At 37.5% G+C, this 16,965-nt stretch overlaps 1 protein-coding gene across 1 annotated transcript in view; it reads right to left on the bottom strand.

Annotated features, from left to right (window-relative positions):
- AGBL3 (AGBL carboxypeptidase 3) overlaps positions 1-16,584 on the bottom strand; it is a 40,861-nt gene extending 24,277 nt beyond the window's left edge. Inside the window, exons 1-6 of the mRNA XM_087723284.1 lie at positions 16,424-16,584; positions 12,719-12,823; positions 10,769-10,829; positions 7,588-7,770; positions 4,905-5,012; positions 2,291-2,438 (exon numbers count right to left, since the gene is read on the bottom strand). Of these exons, the coding sequence (XP_087579410.1) occupies positions 2,291-2,438; positions 4,905-5,012; positions 7,588-7,770; positions 10,769-10,829; positions 12,719-12,784 (566 nt within the window). The 5' untranslated portion in view covers positions 12,785-12,823; positions 16,424-16,584. The remainder of the gene's footprint in view (positions 1-2,290; positions 2,439-4,904; positions 5,013-7,587; positions 7,771-10,768; positions 10,830-12,718; positions 12,824-16,423) is intronic.
- Positions 16,585-16,965: the final 381 nt, after the last annotated feature.

Here is a 16,965-nt window from a genome sequence, read left to right as displayed (position 1 = left end):
TCCTTCTAGACTAGCCAAACACAAATCCTCCAATCTTTCTATGTTTTAGCCTCCAGTTGCTCTTCTTTGCACTTTTTCCAAAATCTCAATGTATTTTTTGTGATGTAGTGATCAAAACTGGATGCAGTATTCCAGATGTGGTCTTACCAAGGCCTTACACGATACTAAAACTTCATGTGATTTTGATTCTATGCCTCTGTTTATACAATCAAGGATTGTATTAACTTTTTTGGCTGCTCCTCCACACGTCTGACTCATATTTAAGTGATCATCCACTAAGACCCCAAGGTCCCTCTCACAGTTACTGTTTTGAAGCCAGGTTTCTCCTAATCTGTACTTGTACCTTTAGGTTTTTTGGCTCAGGTGTAAAAGTCTGCTTTTCTCCATATTAAATTTAATTTTGTTGGATAGGGCCCATTGTTCAAATTTGTCAAGATCTTTTGGATCCTGAGCTTGTCTTCTGGGGTATTGAAGCCAGTTCAGTGTCATGTGCAAATTTGATGAGTTCTCCTTCTATTCCCTCATCTAAGTCATTTATGAAGATATTGAAGAGTACGAGAACAGAACCTTGTGGTACCCATTGCTTACTTCCCTCCATGTGGATGTGGTACCATTAAGGACTACTTATTGAATACAGTTTGCCAGCCAGTTACAAATCCATCTGGTGGTGATGCTGTCTATCCCACATTTTTCTAGCTTACCAAGTAGAAGGTTGTAGTCTATTTTGTCAAATGCCTTGCTGAAGTCTAAATATACTATGTCCACAGCATTTTGCTGGTCTACTAATTCAGTCACTTTGTCAAAGAATGAAATAAGATTGGATTGGCAAGATCCATTTTTAACAAACCTGGCTACTAGTTATAACTTTATTTGTTTCTAGATGCTTACAGATCTGTCCCCTCCCCCCCCCAAGTATCTTCCCAGGTATTGATGTTAGGCTGATTGGTTTGTAGTTTCCTGGGTCTGTCCCCCCCCCCTTTTTTTTGAAGCTGGGAACCACATCAGCCCTTTTCCAATCCTCTGATAGATCCCCAGTGCTCCAAGATTTTTTAAAGATATGATACAGTGGTTCTGAGAAAACATCTACTAGCTCTTTCAGAACCCTGGGATGTAATCCATCAGCTCCAGATGATTTATATTCATCAAGGTCAGACAGGTGTTCTCTTACTATTTTCTTGCTTATTTTAATTTTTATTTCTAGTCTGTCTTTTACCGTTTTGGATGGATGCAGTGAAGTTCAAAGAGGGAAGAAATGGGATGTCTATCATTCCCTTGAACTGTTGGGAGAATGAATGCAGAGAGAAAAGTGGAAAAAGACGAGGGTGCAGCATAACAGGTGTAATAGGCAGAAGGCACAAAATATGCCTGTCAAACCATATAATATGAGCAGAAATTACAGTGCTTCAGCTGGCTAGATCTTATGCTTTACAGAGGAAAACTGATGATGGTGCGTTTGTAACTGTACTAAATGTTTCTTTTCTTTTTAATGTTCTTATATTATTTTAGAATCTATTTAGAATCTTCATAAATGGAACTGTGTATAAATTGATGTAATAAATACTTCAATCCTGTACTTGGGCAGTATTTGCTAAATTACCATTGAAGATTATTTATCGTATTGCACATTCACATCATATTTTGATTTAAAAGCCCAAGAGATAAAAATGTAAAATATGGAATAAAAAAATTAAAATACAGATAGTCCTCAACTTACAACCACAATTGTGCCCAAAATTTCTATTGTTAAGTGAGGCATTTGTTAAATGGGTTTTGCTTGATTTTATGACTTTTCTTGCCATAGTTGTTAAATGAATCTGGCTTCCCCATTGACTTTGCTTGTCAGAGGTGGTAAAAGGTGATCACGTGACCTTGGGGCACAGCAATGATCATAAGTATGAACCATTTGGCAAGCATCTGAATTTTGATCATGTGACCAAGGGGATGCTACAACAATTCTAAGAGTGAAAAATGGTCATGTCACTTTTTCCAGTGCCGTTGTAACTTTGGTCACTAAATAAACTGTTGTAAGTTGAGGACTATCTGTATTATAAATGCATATCTAGACTGCAGGTATAATTTTTTGCTTCATTTGTGACAGCCAGGAAATCAGCAAAGAAAAGACCATTGAAGAAAATATGAAGTACAATTTATTAATAATGACTATTTTCCTAAAACAGTGAATTGGACTTTGAATCTTATTTCATGCTGTCTAAATTCAAGGTCTACCAAGGATTAGCTTAATGCCTCAGAAAAATGGACTATTTTGCAAATTAAATGGGAAGCAACTTACATTTTGACCACTTTTTGCAGATTTCCACTTTCAAATCGTGCTTCAAAGATCAAAGTATTATCCCAGTCATTCCATGTTTGAGGAAGCACTTGCTTTGAAGGGAAACTTCCCCCTATTCGAGAATATCTAAAGTTGGGGTCCTTATTGGCTGTTGAGAAGAATAGAATATACTTAATCTTCAGTGGCAAATTATTGTTAAAAAACATTTTCTTAATATATTTTATTGATTATGAAAAGCCTTTTGACTCAGTATTTCAGTAAGCAATAATTAATGCATTGCTCAACCAAGGTGTAGACATTGCTTACATAAAGTTACTACAATCAATATAAAAAAACAATGGCAACAATTTCCCTTAATGATCTTAAAGTGGAAACCAACAAGGCAATGCAACGTCACCTATCCTTTTCTCAGCCTGCCTTGAAGAAGTATTTCGCATTAGAAAGGGAAAAAGATGGAATAAAAATCTATTTAAATCTATTTAAATCACTTAAGATTTTCGGATGATGTTGTTCTCTTCTCACAAGACCGAGAAGAACTACAAAGACCCATAACAAGCTGCATGAAGAAGGAAAACCATTTGTCTTAGAAATAAAGCTGAAAAAGTGCCACATTATGTTTAATAAATTCATCAAAGAAAGAAAAAAATATATATCTGGAGAATAATTAGTTGTAGACGACTACATTTATGAATCTCAATAGAAGGCGATACAAGGAAGGAAATTGAGCAGCAACTTAAATGTAGTTGGCAGACAGTCAGCAAGCTAAGCATTTTCAGGAACAACCTTCCCCTATGCCTGAAGAGAGAAGTTTTCAATCAGCGTGTACTACCTGCTCTAGCATAGGCCAGTGAAACACGACACTAACCTTACAATAGATACAAAAGCTACAAAGTGGTGCAAAGAACCATGAAAAGATACATGCTTGGCTGTTGTGGCCCAGCAGGAGCCATTGGAGCTGCCACCAGACTCCGACAGTGAGGGGCCCTATGAGTCGGCTCTGGAGGATGTGGAGGACCCTGGACAGGGTTCCGACTCCGAGCAGGGTGCAGAGAGGCTGGTTGGCCACCAGGAAGCACCTGAGCCTTGGACCAGTGGGGAGGAGACAAGGGAGTGTGAGCCTGAGGTCAGCAGTGAGTTGTTCCTGGATGCCCGGCACCGAAGAGCTACTAGGTGTAAGGAACAGTTGTGCAGTTACAGGAGGTAATTGCACTCAGCTGGGGGTCATTAGGCTCCTCTCCAGAGTATAAAAAGACTGCTTGTGCACACGCCCCTCTTGCAGAAGTCAACACAGGAATGAATGTTGGAGAACATTTTTGTGAGCTTGGCAGGCTGGATTGCTGCCAGGGCTTCTCTGTGCTGGATTGCTGACCAGCTTGTCTGTGCTGGTTTGCTGCCAAGGACATGTCTGTCTGTTAATAAATTGCATAAAGTATCTTTGGCTCGGAGTGTGTTTTGGTGTGGAACGAGGGGGGTCAGAACACTTGGCATTACAATACAAGATAGAAAGACCTGAACATGGATTAAAGAACAAAAAAAAGTATGTAATATCACCAAGGGAGTAAAAGAATTGCAATGGAAATGGACTGATCACATAGCAAGAGAACTGACGCCAGGTGGTCATAAAATGGATTCCATTTTGATAAAAAGTGTCCATGAAAGAGACCTAAAACAAGAGGGATTGACGACATCAGCAAGTATTGTGGGCTCATTTGGCAAAAGAAATCTCAGGACTGTATTTGGTTGGAAACATAATGACAAGGAAAGTCTTCTAGATTAATAAAGGTCCTGTAAGGGGGGAAAAAAGAACTTCAAGAAATTGGGCTCAAGACATACAGTAATTCAAGGGGGAGTAGAAGATAGACAGGAAAAGCTAAGGAGATATTTCACTGCATTCAATCAAAAATGCAATTTTTCTATTCAAGCCAAGTGCTTAAAAACAAAATACTTGAATAATTAAAGCAGAATGTGGTTGTTTATCAAACTGATTAGCACCTTAGCCATAACTGCGTAAGGCATATCTTCACCACTACTCTTTTATTCTCTCATCCTTCAAAAATCTAAGATCTAAAATCATTTCAGTGAAGCAATAAGAACAATGGCAGAAAGATAAATGTAGCCAAGAAACATATATAAGAGAGCACTATCCCGAGGATGCTTAAAAATGGGAAGGGGGAGACCAAGGGAGGGGAGAGGAAGGAAGGAAAGGGAATAGAGCCATAGTTTTGATTGGATTAAACTCTTAAGGAGATAACAGGGTATGAATTATCTTCAAAAACACTGATCCTATTACTTGGCACAATAAAACCTTTTAAAAAGTAATAATCTGTTACATTAACTAAAAGGATAACCAAAGAAAAGAACCAATTCTGGCAGAAAGAAAATTAATTCGTTAAAACTAATATACTTCAAAAGAATTGTGGCATGGATTATGGAAAATGCTGAGAATTGTACATTTAGTGTTACAAAGATTATGCTGCTAAATTTATGATTCTAAATTCTAGAGCTTTTTTTGCCTTTTGTATTAGAATGTGCATGTAGAATTCTATTTTATTTTGTACAATAAAGATGTAAATAATTAAGTTATATGTGTGTTCTCAATAAAATGTGGTCAAACCTTCATCTGATAAATACACGACAGCACCTTCCCCTGAATCTGGACACGGAGGCTCGATCTCTAAACCTGTGGGATTATAGAGAGGCTCCGGATGAGATGGAATCCATTCTGGAAAGAAAAAGAAAGAAAATAGCTTTAAAATGATGTGTTAAAAACCAAAAATAAAAATATCCCGTTTTCCTCAAAATAAGACCTATCCCAAAAATGAGACCTAGCATGGTTTTTTTTACCTGTGCACCTAATATAAGCCCTACCCCCAAAATCAACTTTACTGAACAACCTGTGCAAATGGCCGTCCACCCATTCCGTCTGGTTCCTTGTGGTGCCACGGCCACGAGACAAGGTGAGGGGTGATTGAGCTGCCCCACTACATTGCACTGGCTTACCTCAGGGCCCCCTTAGCCAGGCCATCCATAGCCTGACACCTGCCTCACGGTGGTAGCACCAGCAGCCATGTGCAGCAAGAGTCCACATGGCTGCCGGCCCACTTCTTCTGCTTGCTTGTGGTTGCAACGGAGCAGGAGGCTGAGTGGTGTGCTGATGCTACAGCCACGAGGCATTTCAAGTCATGCATGGCATAAATATGGGGGCCTTGAGGTAAGCCAGTGCAGGGCGCATAGGGCAGTTGCACCCACCATCACCCTGCCTTACCTCATGGCCATGGCACCAGCATGTTGCTCAGCCTTCTGCTCCATTGCAGCCCCGAGTAAGCAGAAGTGGCTGCATGGGATTCCTGCTGGACGAGGCTGCTGGAGCCACCGCCACAAGGTGATGCAGGTGTCGGGGTGTGGGTGACCTGGTGGCAGGGACCCTGAGGGAAGGTGGTGATGGGCATGTGGGGCAGCTCCGCCTCTTTGCCTCGTGGTGGCAGCGGCATTCGCATGCCATGCAGCCTCCTGCCTCACCACAAGCAAGCAGAATTGGGCCTCCTATACATGGGGGGGAAAGTAAGACACCCCACCCTAAAAATAAGCCCTAGTGCTTTTTTTGGAGCCCAAAAGAAAATGAGACTGGTCTTATTTTCAGGGAAACGTGTGTGTACAACTCTGCAACTATGATCTTGTTGTATTTACTTTTTATTATGGTTTCATTATTACTTTAATCTGTATTTTATAAATAGGTTTAATGTATTTTAATTAATTATTTTAATTATATTCCTGTTCAGATTTTTTTTCAGAGAATCTGTAGAAATTTTTAAAACCATAACAAAATATAGTAATTATACTGAAATATATAATAATTATATACTTGTGTAAAATTTTGTACAGTGCATTTACATTTGGTTGTTATATTGGTTGACCAGTTAAAAAAATCAAGTGTATTTGTACTGGTAGAATATTCTATCATGCCACAAGAGCTTCTAAACGGAGTGACTTCATTCCACTAAAAATATGTTAGCATATTTTTTTTATACATGCTTCCTTTGTTATATGTAGGGGTAGCTTTATGTAACCTACCTTCAAGTTATTCAATTTTATCTTAAATAGCAAAAGACTTCTTTTGCCAGAAGGTGTCATCAGAGGAACTCAAGACTTTAGCAGAAAAAAACCCTGCACAATTCTTTTTGCTAAGGCCCAATGCAACCTTAAACAAATAGAAATTTCTTTCCAACACAATTTCTAGGAAGTAGATAGATAGGCATTTCCATATCGTTTAGTTGGAATAATAAGGAAGCAATTTGCCACTAATTGCTTCAATGTAGAAAATTTCCCCATCTACTGTTCTGAAATTTCCTGGTGTTCACAATCAAAATATTGAACAGATTCTGGCTTTTCTTAGCTTCTCAAAACCAGTTATCAAGGTTGGCCTATAATCACAACAAAAAATGGAGATTCACAAAAGCAGACTAGTCTTCAAAATAAAAGGTCAGGTTTGTCATCTTAAGAGTATTAAATTAATTTTGATTTTTCCCACTTGCTGTATCTGAAATTAAATTAAAAGAAGATACCCAAAACAAAGTATTCATTTAGTATTCCATTTTGCCATGGACAGTTCCCTTTGTAGGGGAGGCCTGCTGCCGGAGATGATAAGGCTAAAACAATGGCATTACATTCTATCTCTCTAGATGTCTCTCCTTATTTCAGTCACCCTTTGGAGCAAATGCTTCTCTCTTTAAAAAGTCCTTGGAGCAAGGAAATTAGGGTTGGTGATCCCAGAAAATGCTTGTGTTATCATGAAGTCTCTGCTGTTATCGACTGCAATGGTTTAAACCCATCCGCCTGTCTAACTTCAGTGTTTCACTGCCATTGCAATTTTTTCAAAGAAATGTTAAGTTGATCAAATCACAGAGCAATAACACATTCATAAATATTGGATTATCCAAATAGGCACAATTGCACTCCTATCCTCTTCCAACTAGTATAGAACTGTAACTGAGGATGGGATTGCTCTGCTGACAAGAAAAAGATATACAAATTTTGAGAATATTTAAGCTTAATGTAGTTGAATAGTCAATTGTTAAAACTGTTCTTTTAATATGTCAAATCTCCTATAATTGAGTTTTCCATTTGTTTACATTTAAATTTGAAAGCTGAATTAACTGCAGCAATGCAAAGTGATGAATCAAGAAAAAAATATTTAACTGGTTGCAGCAAGTCAGAGAGTGCTTTATTGGAAATAATATTTCTTTGTGACCTACCTATCAATAAAATGTCACATTAGAAAAGGTTAAATTATTACTTACCAATATGCTTAATTTTTTCTCTGATAACTTCATACTGATGTGGCCAGCGTACTAAGTGCAGATCTCCTGCAGAAGAAAGGCCATATAAATCTCGTGGTTCACGAAGTCGTGGCACCCATTTTCCAGAGTTATATTCCAATAAAATCTGTGTGGTCCGTGGCAAAAGTTGATCACAAAAAGAATCTGTAAGACAAATATGTGCATATGTTGATCACAGATCAATTTTGAGCTTGATGTTTCAATACCCTTCCCTCTGCAATCATGGGTGGTAGATTTAAACAGTTATAGAATTGTGTTCTCACACTTAACCCAGCACTTAATACATAGACTTATGAATAAGTAGAAATAAATTGATCTGACTAATAGAATTCAAATGTTTTTTCCTAAAACTTAAGTGCTCCAAAATCACTTATATGATTGTTAAATGCTATAAGCCTCCTCCACATTCAGATCTGACAAAAGAAGTAAGTTATTCATTATGATGTTGTGGCAGATTGCATTTAATTTTTAGGATCTGATCTTAGACGGTAATAAATTCTTATTTTGTTAGTTTTGAGGTTTTTTTAATCTTGGAATTGTATTTCTCAAACAAATCAAAAATCTTGTCATCTCTATATCTCAAATAAAAATATTATTTATGACTGTGGCATATTGCAAACTTTGCAAAAGCTGCAAATTAGCCAAAATAGCAACAAAAACTGCTCCACAAAACAAATGCAGAATTTATAAGGCTTGACTTTGAGTGAAGGGTTAGACATTTATATGGTATTATCTAGTTTGATGGGGGTATATTTGAAATAATTCTTGTTTGATGAGAATTGCACAGTGGCAGTGGAAAAATAAAGATGACTGAAGTTGCAACATTTTGAATCAATACAACTAGGAGAAAATATTCTGTAATGTAACATGAATAAATGAATGAGAATAAGATGATCTAATGCAGATTGTATTATTTGGAACATTTAAAGACCCAAACAAGAATAGTTCTGAATGTGGAACAGACCAGTTTGGTAGTCCAAGAACTTGAGAAAAATGAATTTGAAGGAAGAAAGTGGAAAGGAAATGACAGGAATAAAACATGTAAGTATGAAAAAGCTATTAGAATATAGATTAATCTCCCAGCAGAATGAGTGAAAGTGGACTTAAAGAACTGTGAAAAGTGAAAAAAGAATGAAAAAAATGTTAAGAGTGCCACAGAAGACCGTGGAGTTATTCTTCGAATGGGAAGTATGAAAAAGGAAACCTGACAGAATGATGAAACAGGCGAGGCAATGATGGAATTATACTGGATGGTAGTAACATATTTATAGTTTGCAGAAAAAAGATTGCCAAGAATGCAGTAAAAAGAACAAAAATAGTGAAAATGAAGGGGCATAGAAAATTTAGAACTATTCTAATGAAAATTGAAGTATGGAAAAGAAATCTTCAGTTAGGAACCATAAGTGGAATGAATGGAATTAAAAGTGATAAACTGAAATGATGGAATGTTAGAAAGAGCCTTTTTGTGGGATGTGTATGTTTGTACCCAAGCCATGTTTTTTCCCCCAGCAAGTCACTGAGAAATGTAGCAATGTGAGAAAGGAAATTAATTGTGCACATGTTTACTCAGATAAAATATGTGATAATAATAAGCTTGAATTTTGGTATGTTTTGTCTAACAATGGAGATGATGGTAACTGCTGAATGTAGTGCATGTGATATGTAATAGTTTTTAATGGATTTATAAGTAAATATAGACAGAATGCTTTTGGTGACATTTGTGGGGGAATGTAGCCCAGATTCCCCGGAGGGAGGGTGTGCATTCCAGAGGAGCAAAAGAAAACTAAGTTTGTGTGGGAGAGAGAGAATTAAAACAGTTCATCCCCAAGAGTTCTCAGAGTATATTTTAATAGTGCAAGTAAGTCTGCTTTAGTTTGGCAAGATTTCTGTCTATAGGATGAGAATGATAAAGGAAACTGCTTAGAAAAACTTGTGTGTGCCTTTCTTGGCATTTGGAATCTGACACATTAGAGGTGTATTGGTTGGAAATGTGAATATACATATATCTCTTAATGCAGATGATGTTATGTTTTTTAGAACTTGGATGATATCAATTTATAACAAGACATGTAACTCTGAAAATTAATGTATCAAATACTATAGTAATTACTGTATTTTTTGGAGTATAAGACGCACCTCCCCCCCAAAAGAGAGTGAAAATCTGGGCGCATCTTACACACTGAATGCAGCATTTTTGGCCACCCAAAACTCCGCCCCCTTTGCAAAAATGGCTGTGCATAGCCTTTAGGAGGCTTCCAGAGTGCTCCTGGGAGCTGGGGAGAGGAAATATGAGTGAAAAATGGGCTATTTGTTGCTCATTTTTGCCCCTCCAGCCCCCAGGAGCACTCTACAAGCCTCCTAAAGGCTTGGCATGCACTTTTTTTTGACAAAAAACGGGCCTTTTTGGGAGGTCTGCAGAGTGCAAAAACTTTTTTTTTCCAATTTGCCTTTTCAAAATCTTGGTGCGTCTTATACTCCAGTGTGTCTTATACTCCGAAAAATATGGTAGTTTTTGTCAGGGGAAATGTAGTGAATTATTCCATATGCTACATAAATGGCTAAAGCTAGATGAAATAGATGTGTACACCTTGCAGAATTGTTTGATTAAGGTAAAAAAACAATTGAGGAAATCTGAAGATGTACAAATGCTGGCAGAAAGCAGGAATTACATGGTTTTTGCAAGGAATAAATGTTTGCTGAATGAAGTAGAACAAACTTCCACTCCCAGTCCACTAGATATTAGATATATCAGAAAAATTGAAACAGAATGCAATAGGAATGGTGTACTTAACAAGTATAAATAATAAAATAACAACAGACAGTAAATATTGTTGTGTAAACTAGAATTCGATATATTTTCTTATGATCTGATGGTTTAACATATGTAGATTATACTTTCTTAATTCCTTTTCTGGGCTACTAATTAAAATTCCAATTATGATGAGCATATAGATATGTTTATTTCTTAGTATAAGAGATAATTCATCCACAAAAAAAGTGAACACAATTGCTTCAGATGTGTTCCAATATATTTAGAAGGCATTATGTATGCCAACCTTTTGCTACACCTACATGGCAATTCATTTTTAATATTACCCATATTTATGTACCCTCAGTTTGCAAGAAATAGGACTAATCAGACCTGCAACAAATGCACACTGCTCAAGATCTTCTGCTCCGTATGGGATAAAGGAATCCTCATCCTAAAATCCAAATAAAATAAAAGAGAAAATGTGATTCTTTCCTGCAAAATGAAAATTAACAATTTGGTAAAAATAACTATTAAAATTCATGCTTTATTATTAATTTTGTAGGACAAAACTAAAAAATAATAATAATGAGGTAAAAAGAAAAATAGATTCGGGGCTTTGGAATACAATATGGAAAATATGCATATTAGGATGGCCTGTCCTATGGCATCAAATAGGGTGAATGTGCTCCAGTCCTTTCTCTTAAATGTTGCCATATGGTGGGATCTCAGACATGTTTTCATGTTAGTCCCAGCCCTTTTGAAAAATCTCCCCTTTGAGATTCAGAGGGCTCCCACTTTATTAGCTTTCTAGAGAGCAATGAAGATTTGGTTCTTTACCCAGGTATTGGGCTAGGATGGAATGAGAACAGCTAATCTAATTATAAATGTAAAGTTGTTTGGATGTTGTGGCATATAAATATGTTGTGGAATTCTTATAGAAATGTATTGCTATATTAGCTATATATCTATTCAATGTTATTGTGAGCTGCCTGGGATTATCATGTATAAGGTAGTCATATGTTTCCTAGATAAATAAATACAGGTTAATCCCAGTGTACCATTGGTAAAGAACACAGCGTGGATTGCTAGAGATCAAAGCAGAGAGTAATATGGTACTTAAGCCAAACTATGCATATCTTTTAGTTGTACACAATAGACTACAATTCATATCACAGTAGTCTCAGCATCTCATAGGAGTGGTAGGGGAAGGAAATGTAATTCAATACATCTTATATTATTGGATAAGGCAAGATTACTATGAATTAAGATTTCTGTCTCTGAAATACTATATTTGATTTTGCCCGTCTGGTAGATTTTACCCATCTGGTACGAAAAGGCTGAGAGGATGTTGAGGTTACTTTCTTAGATATCAGGAGGTTGAAGGTATAGAACAGGGCTGTCAAACTCACGGCCCGCAGGCCAGATGCATCACATGCTGGCCAAGCCCATGCCGAGTTTACCAAATGGGGGGAAAAGTCCCAATACATCACGTGACATTGCCTTGATGACAAGAATTTGACATTCCTGGTCTAGAAGCAGACCTTCTCAGTGCCAGCTCCTTCCCCTGCAACATTTTATCATTTGGGTTGAAAAAGGCTATTGACATTATGGCCTATTAATGAGGCTATAAAGATGATCCTGTCTTGTATAGTATTTGGAACGGAATATTCCAAACAAGTTCTCACGTCTGGGCTGCTAAGGAATGACTGAGATATATTTTTATAAATTTATATTGTTTGTTAGATAATTGCTTTATTATTCTGTTGTTTCTATTAGATCATGAACTGCCTTGAGACTTGAATGGAGGTACATAAAAATGATGGTAGTAAAGAAGTAAATATGAATAGATGCTGTTTTCTACTAAAGTTATTAAGCACTAGGAAATGTGATAATTATTTATGGAAAACGATTCTGTGTCTGGATATGTGGCATTTGGCTAGGAGAATGGCTACATGTATTCGATAATAGCTTAAATGCAATACATTTCCGTAAGAGGCAGTACAATGTTGGGATTAGCAGGTTTGGATTTTATAACTGCAGATTTAAAAAAATATTGGATATAAAAAATGTAATGTGGAGAAAATATTGCACAGATAACACAAGGAAGTGCACACTGTATATTTTAAATAATTGTTATGGTATCTACTGCCTAGGCAAATACAATTTAAATGCGTATGAGGAAATATACAAGTAGGAGAGGAATAGTTATCTACTGTATATTTCCTTTAACAAATAAATGGACTATATAGCTTAGAATTAGCTAAGTTTAAAGTGCATACAAACCCAGTAATTAATTAATTAAATGTTAGAAGAATATACAAAACTGAAGGTTAAACATACTGAGTTGTAATTTTCACTCGTTAATTGTTGTATGTACTGCTTGACCTTATTTGAATCTTCGGACATAATCTTCTGAAACCAGGCCCTTTATTTTTCCTCCACAGACTGAAACATAATCAAAATCTATTATATTGAACACTGCAAATATACAGTCTCCTTTGTTAATATTTCTAAAAACATGTTAGTCAAGCTATTGAAAGCTTTCAGTATAGTAGTATAACATACTGTAAAAACACAAATAAAATGATTAAAAATCAAAGATTAAAAGTACAGTTTAAAGAAGCAATCATTAAAATACCACTGAAACAGACTAATTAAAAGTACTACGTATCAGATGAAGTTCTAGGAAATTAAAAAGCTCTAGGGTTAAATAGCAACTCAATAGGTGCTACATGGACACTTCTGGAAACAGCATTCCTTATCTTGGAATACCTACTTCAAATGACCCACCCAGGTAGGCACCTGAAACATTGGGAGTAGGGCCTTACTCTATGATCTCAGGACTTAAAAAGGAATACATGTTGCAGATGTTCTTCCCCATAGTGAAGCCCCAAGACATAATCGTACTGGAAGAAAACTGGGAACCAATAAGTAAAATATGTACTGTCTTTACCATGATAATACACAATTCCACTTGGTATTCTAGCTGTCTTATTTTGTATCAACCTAAATATTTTGCATAAATATCCAGATAGCCCCATGAACAATCTTGTAATAGCCCTAAATTATCTGCAATACTCTCCACCAAAAATATTAATAATTTTCAGTCACTTGCACGTTTTGTTGTTGACAGTAATTTGAACTATAGTCTCAGTTCTATCCATATATGTTTTTCCGGACACTTATATAATATTCATACTTTATTTAAATATGTCATTACTGATATATTAATGGGTTTAAAATTGAGGAAAGGATAAATATCCCTCCACATTTTTCATTTATTCAATTGAGGACACATTTGACTGTGTTTTAATTATAATTTATCTTTATCTTTACCTTTTTGTCATCCTGCCATCTTTACTCTTCTGGTTTCTTATTTTTAATGTTTTAAATAATTTGTAAACTGCTCAGAATTGCTGGGAGCCAACCAGTGTATACAGGTAATAAATTATTATTATTGTTATTGTTGTTGTTGTTATTATTTTATTTTATTTTATTTTATGCCATGTGAGGTGTACCAACATAGGAACAGAAAAGTATGACACAGTGACTGCCTCTTCTGTACCACTTTTGCTGTCTGGTAAAATTTCTTAAGATCTACTATATAATGCTATAAAAATTTAACTTTTAAATATATTTGTAAAGAAAAAGCTAGTAATTTCCATTGCCTCCCAGTAATCTTATCCTTTGACAGTAAAACATAAATCAAGAATAAGTATCCATTGAAGGTGCAACTAACTGACTAGAAAGTCTAAGAACTTAGGGCTGCTAGTCTTGTGGTTACCTTATATATTTATACTGGTTGAGGGTGAGATAAATCTTTTGAAGAATTCAAAATCATTGTCATGAAGACCAGACAAGAAAAGGAAGGTTGTTGTATTGATATAGGTGCAATTTTGGGAAAGGCCCTGTGCAGTGATGTGCGGTGAGCTTTATGGCTGGTGAGGCAGCTTTTTAGACTTGTGGACTTCAACTCCCAGAATTCCACAGCCAGGCATGCTCAGTTCCGATTTAAAGTGACAGCATTTCCCCCCCTTGCAAAATAAGTTTTCCCATTCTTTTTCTTCTCCCTCCCCTTCCTTCCTCCCTCTCTCCCTCCCTCCCCCCTCTGTCAAACAGACACACGCACACAGAGAAGTTGGACCCCTCTCTCACTCACTCACTCTCAAACAAACACAAACACAGAAGTTGAATTGGATATATTTTCCAAATGCTTGAAAGCAGCCCCTCTGCCATACCCCCCCTTCCCCTGCTGCGTTCTGATTGGAACCTTTGATTGCAGGTGAATGACGTTGTAATCAGTGAAGCTGGGCTTATGTACTTTTATCCAGCTCTCTGTGTGTGTGTGTGTGTTTGAAAAGGCAACGTGGTTCTGCCAGAGCTGTGAGTCAGACTGAGCTAGTCGCTCCCAGAGAACTCTAAAAAGCCTCTAAAAATGCCCTCTACAGGAGGCGAGAGAACCCGTGCCTCCTTTGCATACGAATTTTTTTGCTTTTTAACCCTTGCTTAACTCTTAAAAGGTGAAAAATTGCTTATACACAGGAGGCCCCTATTTCTCTCGCCTCCTCCAATAGTTAACACTAAGCAAACTCCAAGTCATAGTGATCTGGCAGCAACTACCTTGGCTTTAATTATTTTAAAAATTCTTTACAATTCTTTTCTTTTCCTCATGACTGGTGAGGCCACACCTCCCCTGCCTCTAGTGACTGCACTGCCCTGGCCCTGTGACAGCTAAGCCCAACAGAGTCTTGGGTATTTTAAAGATGGTCTTTGATTAAGCTACAGTTAGAAGGCAGGCAGAGAAGTATCTGAGAAAGGTGGGTACTTTTTAAAAGAGCATTCCAGCTTTAAAGAGTTGTGTTATTCAGCCTACAATACATGATTGTATCTGCAAGCAATTTTTCTGCCTGGAAAAAAATGTATTTTGGCCCAAGGATGGGTATATAATTATTCCATCTGAAATTATAACCCTTTAAATCCCCAGCTTGTGGTAGCTGATAAAAGCTGTTATTCAAGCTAAAAAGTCAACATAGACCCACGTATCTCAAAGTTACTTAGATTGAGAAACATTTCCTTAAAGTATCTGTTCCTAGTGCACATTAAAACAGTATGTGGGCTCTTGTTGCTCTCTTGAGCTTGGTTGTTTTCTTTCATTACCCAAATAGGTAACATCTTCAGTGCTGGAAGGGAATGGGATTTTCTCTATTTATATACTAGTGGCTTGCCCTGTCAGTGTTGGTGGAAGTGTTCTTGATGGTTCCTTCATTAGACTTTTGTTTACGGTTAGCTTGTTTATCAACGTACATAGTTCCTAGTTGGGTAATGAAACATCTGCAGAAAAACAACCAAGTTCAGAGAGGCACCAAGGACATCACAGTTCAAAGGTAAGCTACAAATATTCTTTTCTACTGAAAGCAATATGCAGACACATACTTTAAGGAGATGTTTCTCAATCTAAGTAACTTTGAGATATGTGGACTTCAACTCCCAGAGTTCTCCAGGAAATTCTGGGAGTTTAAAAGTTCACACTTAAAGTTGCAAGACTGAGCAACACTGCTCTAAGGTTTTCCTCTTTAATAAATCAACTCTGCAGAAACACTAGTTAAATAATTTCTAGGCAGTTTCTGCTAAATGGAGACTGATCCAATTAAACAGATGGATTTATGACATCAAAATGGGGGATTTTCAGGAGGTCAATAACTCTGTACTGTGATTATTTCAGGAGCTCTAGAGAAAGTCCAAAGTGCAATTTGAAGGCATCGCAAGTCCTATTTGGTTGAACGGGGAAGATTATGGCTCAAAATTCAGTAGATGAGTCTGGAAATTATCTCCTCCTAATCCATCAATCAGATTATCTCTCCCCCTTCTCACTTGCATTTTGAAGAATTCAAAATCTTGCATGCTATTAGCCGACAATCTGCTTGGCTTCATAAAGCTATCGCCTTAACGTAACCCACTGCCTGCGATGCTTTTCCGTTACACTTAGAATAATTCGAGCTCAGCGATGCACACTTCCACTGTATTCTGTGTTCTCTCTTCCTTTACCTTGGTATAACGCGTGACTGCTGATTCCCGAGTGCCGGGCAAAGAAGAGGAATCCCTAACCACGCATGGCTAAATTTCAGTTTCGACCTCAGCATCCAGCCCGCAGCAATGTCAAACCGCTGCGCTGCCAGGGCGTGGCCTCGGCACTCTCTCGTGGCCTGTGATGGCGGCGGCGGCCGTGAATTCCAACGAGGAGAGCGTTGCTATGGCGACCCCGAGCGACCCGGTTCTTTCCTAGAATCGTTCGCCTTTTCCGCTCCTTCTCCCGAGAGGCGCCTAGGTTTGGAAAGGCAGCCCCGCTTTCGCGGCAGGAGGGGCGAGAAATAGATGCCTCCGCTTTCCCTTCGAAAACGGGCGTAGGACTCGGAAGGAGAAAAGAGGGAAATGTCTTTTTCTTAATAGCTTACACTCTTTGGTTGCACTTCGCCCTGTTCGCAACTCTGCTACTTACTGAGAGAGAGTTGGTGAAATCGCTTCCCAGGAGCACAAAAGGGGGGAAAAGATTGCCGAGAAGTACGCTTACCTGCATGGTGGCATTGTGA

This window comes from Thamnophis sirtalis, unplaced genomic scaffold (genome assembly GCF_051295495.1).
Source record: "Thamnophis sirtalis isolate CommonGarterSnake01/CBP01778 unplaced genomic scaffold, rThaSir2_p1.2 scaffold_9, whole genome shotgun sequence".
NCBI lineage: Eukaryota > Metazoa > Chordata > Lepidosauria > Squamata > Natricidae > Thamnophis > Thamnophis sirtalis.
This window is presented reverse-complemented; position numbering and strand designations above follow the sequence as displayed.